The sequence below is a fragment of the Orycteropus afer genome, unplaced genomic scaffold, assembly GCF_000298275.1.
Source record: "Orycteropus afer afer isolate SDZICR_OR568_19922 unplaced genomic scaffold, OryAfe1.0 scaffold00007, whole genome shotgun sequence".
In the NCBI taxonomy this organism is placed as follows: Eukaryota; Metazoa; Chordata; class Mammalia; order Tubulidentata; family Orycteropodidae; genus Orycteropus; species Orycteropus afer.
In genome coordinates this window covers 28,595,421-28,607,499 of record NW_006921594.1, presented here as the reverse complement: position 1 = coordinate 28,607,499, position 12,079 = coordinate 28,595,421, and the positions used below count along the sequence as shown (strand labels likewise).

General features: G+C 35.3%; 1 protein-coding gene across 1 annotated transcript in view; it reads left to right on the top strand.

Moving 5' to 3' along the window:
* SEMA3D (semaphorin 3D) overlaps nt 1-12,079 on the top strand; it is a 224,868-nt gene that overhangs the window by 78,287 nt on the left and 134,502 nt on the right. The window contains exon 3 of the mRNA XM_007945255.1: nt 4,142-4,204. Coding sequence (XP_007943446.1) covers nt 4,142-4,204 — 63 coding nt within the window. The remainder of the gene's footprint in view (nt 1-4,141; nt 4,205-12,079) is intronic.

The window sequence follows — 12,079 nt, the reverse complement described above, 5'->3', positions numbered from 1 at the left end:
TGGCACAAACGCAATGATTTTTTTTTTCCTCCTAACTAAATGCCTAGTGTCTTAGCTATCTCCCGAATTGTTATTATTTTAGGTAACTCTATTTTTACTGCCTAAATTCTTGATAGCATTATGTGAAAATAAAATCCCAATTAATCTTTATTTTGAATGTTTAATGTAACAAGTGAAATTAATTTTTAAAAATGTAAAATTAATTTTGTGAAAGCATTTTAAAACCTCTCTCAATAATAGGAGCTCTGCCACTCCTCCGAAGGAAGGTTGGGCGATCTACTACCATAGTGATACAGCCTCGGAAACCCAAAGAGGGGTCCTATGAGTAGGACCCGACTCTGCGGCAGTGTGTTGCATTTTTGTTTTGATGCTCAATAATAATAACGCATCAAGGATAATTTCTACTTTTATCAAATTCTAGACATTATGGGAATGAAGACGAACGATGAAAAGTGAGTTAACAAATGGGAGAAATAAATATTTTCTATGAAGAGAAAGCAGAAGATTTCTAAAAATTGGTTTCTGGAGTCTCACACATTCTCATTTCAGGCAAAACTATATAATGTAATTGTAATTACTTTTATTGCTTCATCAAATAGTATGATGCAATTCAACTTTTAGTTATACAATGATAACTTAAAATATAAAACAGAAGCATTAAAACTTCTTTTGAAGATTTGTCTTTCTCTACAAAGAGAAAAAGAATTTGTAACTGCTATTATACTGTCAAGTCCTTAGGACAAAATTAGAGTCAAAACCATTACCTACAAACTGTTACTACTTTTGTGTCAAGTCCCTAAAACAAAATTAGAGTTGAGACTATTAAACTATCCCAAATTAAACCAAATGCTCCGCTGCTAACTTCAGTGGTGGTGGTTTAAACCTATGCGATGGTTCTTTGGCAGAAAGATGTGTAGGTCTATTTCCATAAGGATTACAGCCAAGAAAACCCTGTGGGGAAGTTCCATTCTGTCGGATGGGGTTACACTTAAGAACGAACACCAACAAATGAAACCACACCACACGAAACCATAACATTAGAACTGAAACTGTTAATTGCAAGTGTTTAAAAACAATGGTTCTCAAGTAAGACTGGTAAAGACTTTGTTCACTACTAAATGCATACTCTCTGGCAAAATGGTTTTACCCTCTCTCCTCCGTTTTTACTCTGTCTCTCCCATGGAAGTGCAGTTACCTTACCTGTATGTAGAGCTGTCTCCCTGACTAAAATCTGAGCACATCAAAGCCAATCCTTGCCTGGCATACAGAAGGCACTTCATAATTTTATGTCTCATGAACAAATGACTAATGCTCTGTGCTAATTTTGACACTTGAATTTCGATTTCAAAAATGAGGCAATGATTTCTACCACATTTAATGCCTGTTAAAATAACACTTTCCTTTTATGTTATTGTTGTTGTTATGTGCCATCTAATTGGATCCGACTCACATCAACCCCTCCTTGGGTTTCCGAGGCAGTATCACTACGGAAGTATATTGCCTCATCTTCCTTCGGAGGAGTGGCTGGTGGGTTTGAACCACCAGGCTTCTGATAAGCAGTCAACTGCCTTAGGCACTACACTACCAGAGCTCCCACTTTCCTTTTATAAGCAGTTATAAATATAATCAAACTCAACTTTGGAGACATTGTTAATATCATAACTTACTTTAAGCCAATCAATCAACACTGGTTTTTTTTTTTTTTGGTTATGTGCCAGTGGAGTTGGCTCCGACTCATAGCGACACCTCCTTGGGTTTCCAAGGCAATAGTATCACAATGGAAGTAGGATTGCCCAACCTTCCTTCTGAGGACTGGCTGGTGGATTTGAACCGCCAGCCTTCTGGTTAGCAGTCAAGTGCCTTAGGCACTGTGCTACCAGAGCTCCTATCCAACACTGGTGTGGTATTAAAAAAAAAAACAGAAGCCTCTGATGATCCGTCCCCTCTTTAAGATTCATTTACTTACTGTGGAAGAGGTCTACATCTTATTTTTATTTTTTCTCTATAGTATTAATGCAAGTAAGATATTTGGATCTAAACAAATCTAAGTATTTTTCCTAAATTTATTCTAAAATGTAGTTAGAACCAACCATTATATAAAATAAGATGAATTGAATATAAAGAATTGAAATGATACAAGAAATATTAATCTAGACTAGAGAGCAAGTAAAATGAGCTAAGAAGTAAACTAATTGGCAGATCTTGGACATCCACATCCACTCTTCAGTCCAACGAGTTACCGTTTATAAAGTCACTATAATATTCAAGAATGGGCAAGAAGGAAGTGAGAGGATACTTTGAATTCATAAACTCACACAATAAATGATTAATCCATACATTTAAGATGCTATTTTTGAAGGAGAGAAAAGAACATTCAGTTCAATATTTTTGCTACTAACAGTAAGGAAAACAAAGAAATTTTCAAATTCCCTGCTAGATGTAGGGATTTATTTTTGTAATTCATTTATTTAAGACTTCATGACTGTAGATTCATGACAGACTCACCAATTTTATTTATTCATTTACCAGCTTGTGTTACTTACTGGCCCTGTTGCCATTGAATGAGGGAGATCGAAGAAGAATTGATACATTTGAATTATGTTGTTGGTTAAGAATATTGAACATACCATGGACTGCCAGAAGAATAAACAAATATGTCTTGGAAGAAGAACAACCAGAATGCTCCTTAGAAGTGAGGATGGCTAGACTTCATTTCACATATTTTTGGACATGTTATCAGGAGGGACGAAAAAGAGGAAGACCCTCAATGAGATGGACACAGTGCCTGCAACAGTGGGCTCAAGCACAGCAAGGAATTTGAGGATGGCACTGGACCAGGCAGTGTTTTACTCTTGCACAGAGACACGCTATTGAGTTAGAACTGACTTGACGGCCTCTAACAACACTTCATGCTTGTCTTTATTCAGAGACATAAAACCTACATTTTCAGTATAAAGATAATATCATATACATTTTGGTGCCTTCTAAATCATTTCTTAATTCTAGGTTTAACAAGTCTCTTTCAGTCTATTCCCTCGGGATATTTTCTTTTTCCTCATTCATTAGAACAGTTTCTGCTAACACTGCTGAGAAACGTAGTATAAGTTTGTCAAGATCTTCTTGGTACATTCATATATAAGCAACTCAAAGCTTGCTTTTCTTGTTTCTTCTTGCCTACAGCTTAACAGAGAACATTTCTCTTTGTAAACTAATGGAGTTACTAGTAGGAATCTTATTTGCAAAATAGTCCTGATAATATTTCTAAAGTTTATAAAAGAAAAAAAAAAAAAAAAAAAACAGAGCCAAACAAAACAACAACTAAAACACATTTCTGATAATTTCAAGACTGTACAACATGATTAAGAACTACCAACTCCAGAGTTTGTGCCTTTCCTTTTAATCATTTGTCTAAATAACATTTATTATGTAGCAGTTAGGATCTGGAGTTCAGGATTCAGAGAGACTTTGAGGCAGATTTTGGCTAGGTCAGCTCTATGGCCCTTGAAAAACTATTTAATTACTAAGTTTTCTGAGCTGATAATGAGAAGAATAATTAAAGCCATCCTAGAGTGTCATTGTGAGATCTAAATGAGATAATGCTTCCAAAATGTTTAGCTAAGTAGCAGATGTATCTGAGCTCCGCACTTGTTACAAACATCAACAAATTTACGCTGGTCTTTGGCTTGCAGTGATAATGTATGCTTGTGACAGAAAGCTGTTTCCACTACCTCATCATACTTGATGATATGCTCTGCCACACAATAGACACAGACAAACAGGGTCAATAGAGCCTCTTCTTAAGCAAATGCCAATCTGAAATTCTGTTGGCATAATAGCAAGAGCTTATGGCCCTCTGAACATAATTTATGAATTATTACATATATTTACCAAAATTAGCTGATTAACATGAAAATGAATGGGAATGAATTCATTCATTCAGTATGAATCTCTGCAGTTATCCCCTTAGAAGCTTTGCATAGTGGCTTTGGAAAATATTTAAATCTCAAAATTCCCACAATGAATCTGAGGATCTGCTCTTGGCTTGATATCCACTCTTCAATTTCATGCACTCATTTCCCGAATCAGAAATATAGGGTGTTTTAGATATTCAGATTCTAATACACCTTGAAATGTTTTACAGATTTATTGGCCTGCTGCAAAGGAACGGGTGGAATTATGCAAATTAGCTGGCAAAGATACTAATGTAAGTATGAGACTTTTAAAAATAACTTTGGTAAACTAATAATGATATGATTATAAAATTTGATAACTCACTGCCATCAAGTTGATTCCAACTCATAATGATTTCCATTGGGATTCCAGGGTGGTAAATCTTTACAGAGTAGATTGCCCCATCTTCCTTCTGAAGAGCAGCTGGTGGGTTGGAGCCATCAACCTTCTGGTTAGCAGTCAAATAAATGCCTTAGACATTGTACCACCAGAGCTCCTTAAAATATTTGATATTGGGTTTTATATATTGAATGAAGCTACTGTATTTTTTTAAGATTTCATTAGCATATTCTCTGGAACAATTAAATGATAAAATATTTCCACCTTGCCAAAAGGAATAGTATTATTTAGAAAAATTCAGAAACATAGAAGTAAAATGCTTCTAATGTGTTAATTCTGAATATTATTAGTTTATTTACCAAAAATATTCCTAAAAATAAACCACAAAAAATCATTATGTATCTAGCATTGTGTATTTTTAACTCATGTGCATCTATTTGTAAAACCAAAAACTAAACCAAACTCACTGCCATTGAGTGGATTCCAACTCATAGTGACCCCCACTGGGTTTCCAAGATGGTAAATTTTTCGGAAATATATTGCCTGGTCTTCATTCCTTGGAGTGGCCAGTGAGTTTGAACTGCCAAACTTCTGCTTAGCAGTCAAATGCCTTAGGCACTATGAGTCATTGGTTATTTTAGTATTACAACTATACAATTGATATTTAACTTAATTTGGGTTAAAATTAAACTTAAAACACCTAGAGGAGTTATTTCCTAAAATGGAATTATGGTCATAACTAGAAGCATTGGTTGAGAATGAATGGCACAGCATTCTGGGGTAAGAACTAGGAATAAATTACAATTTAGTGATGTCTTCATATAAACTTCTAGTTGAAGTTATCTTAAGGACCAGAGAAAAGTGTAAGACGTGTATGGCTAAATTAATCATCTTCAGTGTGGCCCTGTCTGGATTGCTTTTACATTGTCCAAGTGGTCCTGTGTGTTCCCCCAAATTGTGTTGCTTGTGTTATCTCCAGCAGTGACTACAAAGTGCTGTGACTCAGACGCGGCCTCTCCTCATCTGAGTGCTCTGACTCAGGCCACATGCTCTGTGTTGTGTCCTGACTTCCCGGTCACACTGGGGTGAGGGGGATATTTGCTCCTCTTTGGCAAAATAAACCACTTCCTGAATATAAGTCAAGATGAAAAGAGGTTCTAATCTTGGCCTGAAACACAGACATCTTGAGGCTTCTTTGTAACCACATTTAACCTTGTCCTGACCACAATAACTCAAGTGTATCCAATGGAAAAAAGCCTTTAAAATGAATAACAACAGATAGTGTGTTTAATATAGGAAAACACAATTACATAAAATTCCCATTTTATCAATGTGATAGAAATAAAGCAACATAAAACATGACACCTAGTGAATTGCGGGAGATCTCAGAAGACTGAGCATCTAGGATAACAGGTTTGTTCATTCATTTAACAAATGTTTACTAAGAGTCTTAATTCATAAAACTGTTATGGTATCTGTTTTCATAGGGCTTTCAATATAATGGTGGATACATGTATTACTCCAAAGGTGACTTAGGGTACTTATAGTAACAGTACTTCAAAAACAAAACACCACAAAACAAAGAAATCTGTATTTATGCCTGATTTTGTATTCGGTTAGTATTAAATGCAATTTTTTCAGGAAAATTTTTGTTAGCAGAAAGACATTAGAAGTGTTAGCATCAAATGCAATGAGAAATAATTTTTAAATTTATTTTACTGGAGGTGAAAGGATTGAAATATTCTAGAATATATTTTACATCCTCCTTTGCCTCTAATCTTCTCACCTTGCTCAATATCCCAACTCTGAGTAGGTTCCCAGAGCTGTAAAGACATCAACATTTTATTGAACTCATGGGTGGAAAATATATATATATATATGTATGTACACACACACACACATACATAGGGAGCTCTGATAGCGTAGTGCCTAAGGCATTTGACTGCTAACCAGAAGGCTGGCGGTTCAAACCCACCAGCCACTCCTCGGAAGGAAGGTTGGGCAATCTACTTCCATAGTGATACTGCCTCGGAAACCCAAGGAGGGGTCGTTATGAGTCGGGTCCTACTTGACGACACATAACAACAACAACACACATATACATATATATGTGTACATACACACCCATAATATATATGTTCGGGGGGCTCTTAAAAATCCTTTTGTTTAATTAACAGTAGAAACATGATATAACCAGTTTGAACATTTTTATATTTTGTGCTTCACTGGTATGAGCATATGATGAGGAGGAAACAGGCAAGAAGGAAAAGGACGTTATCAATCTATTCCAATGAACTAAAGTCAGTTTTCCCATGTAGGTGAAGGTAAACCTTGAAGGTCAAACCATCAGTGAAAGTTTGCATTTGCCAGTGATCTCGTTTCAGTATGTTTACTAATTCCAGTTATATAGTAACTCAATTACGCATATTATTAAGTTAAAGCAAAGGGTGATAAACTTTTCTGGAGGTGTTGCCTTAGAGAATATAGGACTCTGATTATGGAATATATACTTCCAATTCAATTCTGTTAAACATCTCCTGTAAATTTTAAATGTATCTACTGCTAACCCAATATTAGAGATCTATGGTACCTTTCTCTTTTTACTAAAGTTTGTAAAATTTCATTTTAAATCATATAAAGGTAATATAAGTCTTTGTCACTTTCCCTTTTTTAATTTGACCTTTAAAAATAGTATTTTGGAGTTGTTAATTATAACTAACAAAATGAAATCTCTTTCCCAATATCACATAGTTAGTAAAGAGTATAACCAGGAATTGAATCCAGAAGTCTTGTCCTGGAGTCTATAGTCTCATGTAATATTATAAAATCTATATTTTTTTGTTGTTTATTACCATCAAGTTGATTTTCACTCAAGGTAACCCCATGTGTGCAGACTAGAACTGCTCTATGCAGTCTACAAAAATAAAAAATAAAAAATAAAATCTACATTGCTATATGCCATGGAGTCAGACCAGATTCATAGTGACCCTCCTTAGGTTTCTGAGGTGGTATCACTAGGAAAGTAGATTGCCCAACCTTACTTCTGAGGAGTGGCTGGTGGGTTTGAACTGCCAGCCTTCTGGGTAGCAGTCAAGTGCCTTAGGCACTATGCTACCAGAGCTCTTATATCCTTGAAGTTATTTTCATGGGGCTGCTATGAGTCCTAACCAATTTTATGGCAGTGGCTTTGTTTTTTATATTGTCTCTTCTTTCTCCAATATTACCAGCCAATAGATACTCACTATTACGTAGACATCATTACATAGTTTTCAGTCAACAGAAAACTGAGACAAGTTTGTGGTTTTATTGACATCTTTTACTACCTTTGGCATTGCTGTCTCCCTTCCCTCCTCCCTAGTAATTTTTACCTACTTCCCTAGAGTATGTTTAGAATTAACAAGTGTTTGGAAAGACTGTCCCTTTACACAAAGGTACTATATAACTGCAAAGTAGTGAATTATTTACCATAATGAAAGTTAGCTAATTTGGGTGGGGAAGGAGTGGAAGATAAAGAAACAAAAGAGAACTATTCCACTTTCTTCTGCACAGTCCTCTGTCCAGTCCAAGCTCCAGTTCATACAAGTAAAAGAAATTTAAAAAAAAAAAAAAAAAAAAAAAGGGAAGAGGAGCCAGGAAGATACTTGGTAGTATTTTGCTTTCATTTGGAAAAAGGCGATTCAAAACAAAGTCATTAAAGAAAAACCTTCAGTCCTCACTATAGACATTGGAGTTCTGGTGGCATAGTGCCTAAGGCACTTGACTGCTAACCAGAAGGCTGGCGGTTCAAACCCACCAGCCACTCCTCGGAAGGAATATGAGGCAATCTACTTCCGTAGTGATACCACCTCAGAGACCCAAGGAAGGGTCACGATGAGTCGGTTTGACTTGACGGCACATAACAACAACATAGACATTGGATTAAACAGCTTAGTTCAGGCAACAGAAGATACAGGTTAGAGGCAGCCTGAACTGTTTGTCAGCTTAACCATCGTGGTGCATAACCATACCTTGGTGTCAGTTCCCTCAGATGTTAACTGAGACATTGCATAGAATTAGATTTTACAGCACTAAATTTCTATGATCCTATAGCTTCAATAAATTATAAAAGTAAAACAAAATATTCAGTTTAAAAAATTCGCAAGTTGTATAAAAGTAAAAAAGATAAACAAATCATCGGTAAATAACCCTTCTGCCATGAACACTACACAGAGATAACTGGTGACATTTTGATATTTATTTTTCAATCTTATCTATTTACTATTTTTCAGAATGAAATCATTGTATACATAGTCCCTTAAAACATTTTTTCACTTAGCAGACTGCCATGAGCATTTTCCCATGTCATTAAATTCTTTTTTTATAACACTACTTTTAATAGCTACATAGCATTCCTTTATACATTATTTCATCAATCCCCTATTGTTAGAAACTTGGTAAGTATCCAATTTTTACTATTGTAAATGATGCTGCACATGAAAAATGTTTTATGTAGATATTGCAAACATCTTTCATTATTGAATAGAGTTACTGGCTAAAGAATACAAAAAATGTTACATGCATATTGCCAAATTGCCCTCCAAAAAGTGAGTACCTTTATACCCTCACCAGTAATGCAATCTTATGAGAGAAGGATATATTTCCCCAGGTTCTTGCCAATATTGGAGACAACATAAAGTTGTACATTAAATACAGATGCATAATGATAAATAAATATATTTAATCTTTGCCAACAATAAGAAAAATTATTTTTGTTGTTTTATCTTGAAATTCTTTCCTTGTTACAAATATATATTTTTAAATTAGGATTTCTTTTTTGAATGTCTTTATAATTTGTTCATTTTTAATTGTAGTTTTTGTACTTTCCTTACTAACTAGTATAAGATTTATAAGACTTATCTATGCATAAATATATGTACTATGTAAAGTATATTATTTTATGATGCACTCATGTAAAAATATTCTTTGTCACTTTACTCTCTTTGATTGATAGGCTTTTAAATATTTAAATAGGTATATTTCTCAATTTTTTTCTTTAAAATATTTAACTTTGCTTTTCTTCCAAAATTGATTTTTGCTCTGTAGAAATCTCCACTGTTAGCTCTTACATTTTTAGGGGAAAATATGACATTTAGATTTTTATGTAAAACTTTATTTTTGAAGTATTAACTACTTATTAAAATATTTTAACACTTTAAGACCTAAACAAGTATCTCTGCAGACTGGATTCTATCTGATGAATGGTAGATGTAGAGTTAACAGTGAACACAGTGATAGACATGCAGTGAATGTTAAAAAATATTCTGTGTTCAGAATATTCTGTGATACATACTAAATAAACGTAAAAAACTGACAAGATTCCTAAGTCTATGAGTGTTTTCCCATATTTAACCTAAATAAATTAAAATTTACAATTATGAGTCAGTACCAGAATTATATCTAAAGCTCTGTAGATTTATTTGGACTACCTATATGTTTGGGAGCTCTGGTGGCATAGTGCCTAAGGCATTTGACTGCTAACCAGAAGCCTGGTGGTTCAAACTCACCAGCCACTCCCCAGAAAGAAGGTTGGGCAATCTACTTCCATAGGGATACTGCCTTGGAAACACAAGGAGGGGTCCCTATGAGTCGGATCCAACTCCATGGCAATGGTTGTGTTGCGTTTGCTTACCTATGTGTTTAGAGAATTACAAGAACTTCTGCTTTGCTAATATTTTTTTTTCAGTTACTTAAGAAGAAACTAAAATTCTAAATAAATAAATATATTTATTTAAATATTTTTTTCTCCAAGTATTAATATATCTTTGTATTTGTTTTATTCTAGCAATTATTTATACATTTATGTATGTGTAATAGAGAGCTGAAAATTTGAATTGCTGATATTACTTGAAGGAGTCCTGATGGTACAATGGTTAAGTGTTGGCTGCTAATGGAAAGGTCAGGTAGTTTGAATTCTTCAGCCAGCTCCGAGAGAGAAAGATGTAGCAGTCAGTTTCTGTAAAAATTTCAGCCTTGGAAACCTTAGGGAGCAGATCTATTCTGTCCCATAGTGTCTTTATTAGTAGGAATTAACTCCATGGCAATGGTAGTATAACAATATAATTGAAAAAATGATGCTTCATTTTGGATCTCTCTCATCCCCTTACTTTTGGGGAATTTGTAGGTAGAAAGAATAAATAAGGCTGGAGAAAGTAATTCAGTCCTTTCCAAAGTTGAATATTTTACTTGCTGTATTGTTTAGTCACATGGAATAAACCTTGCCATTGTGGGCAATAGCTAACAAATTAGCTAGCTTTCAGGGAAAGTTAAAAAAGCTGCTTCTCAAAGTTATCTTTCCTCATGCCTCACAGAATTACACGACCATTTATTCCCTAAGTGAATTGAATCAAGTTAATTATTGTTCATGCTATTTAAGCAAAACTTTGAACCTTTGTGCCAAAAAAAAAGAAGAGAAGTTTAAAGAAACTTCACTTTCTTTAAAAGTGAAGTTATGAGTTGAAAGAAAAGTCACTGTAAAGTTTTTGTACCTTGAGTTGTTTGAAATATAGACCTCAGGCAAAATTTAAAGTAAGAGACTTTATCTTTTACGATCTCTGTTCACATGTTTCTTTCCCTCAAGCAACCAGTGCCTTTCCCTCCCCTCCAAACTGCTTTGAGAATCACAGCATTTCATCTTCTCTATAGAAAATATTGACTCTTTTTGAAAAGGAAACTACTAAACCCCCTCCTGCTTCCATAGCAGTGCCAGATAATTCAGGACTCCCTTGTACACTCAACCCAATCTGAGAGAAGGGGGGAGTTCCATACATAAATCTAGATAACATCTCACCAAGTAGGGGGATTGTCATAATAGGCTACTTTTCAGGGGTAGAGGCATTTTAATAAAATACTCTTAGAATATAGTTAAAGGACATGGAGTGCTTTAGGCGTTATTCAGAGCTTTGTCTTTATAATTACTAAGATTATTACTCTTATGGGCATCATTTGCCATTTATTTGCCTTTTTAAACAATGTCGTGTCTTTTATAGTCTCTAATCTTTCTGACTTTGTAATTTATAATATGGAAGGGGAGTTGTTTTGCTTCTTTATTCAAATGTTTCCTTTAAATTGTTGAAATTACCTTTTAAAGTCTATGACTTTGGTAAAGCTGAGCTTTTGAAAGAAAATGATGTAATATTGGCAGTGAGTCAATTCCACCGCCTTCTTCTTCATCTTTTATAACAAAGTTTCAGCATAGTTTATTGACTTAGAGGACAAACAAGGCAGCATTTGGTCAGTTAAGGAAGGCACCTCATTGAAAACGGGACATCACAGTGCTGTGGAGGGATCCCAGTCACAGAATTTGGGACTGGAAAGGATAATCTTGGGCTGGTTTATTGCTTAAGACACTTGCTTGTTTATTAAACAGCGTTCCTTCACACACCATGGATGGGAGGTGGCAAAGGCGTAGGATTGTGGCGCGTGCTGGGTGGCTGCCGGAGCCGATGCAGAGCAGGTAGACCGGTCAATCAGTACCAAGTCAGGGGAAGAGAGCGAGGCCAGCTGCCCTCCCCTCCCCCGGATACTAGTAAACTTGATTTGCTGAGCCACCAACCCCATGAACACACTCTGTCGCTTCCAAATGTAGAGATGACTTTTTGATCTCATGGTGTGCGGAATCGGGTTCCTGGTCAAAGTCTCCCGATACCAACTATAGGACAGACAGTACAAGAGTCAAATTTCCTGCATTGGGCTGGCAACCCATGAGGTACTGAGATAAAAGCTGAGGTTATAGTTGTTCTGTGCCGTGGAG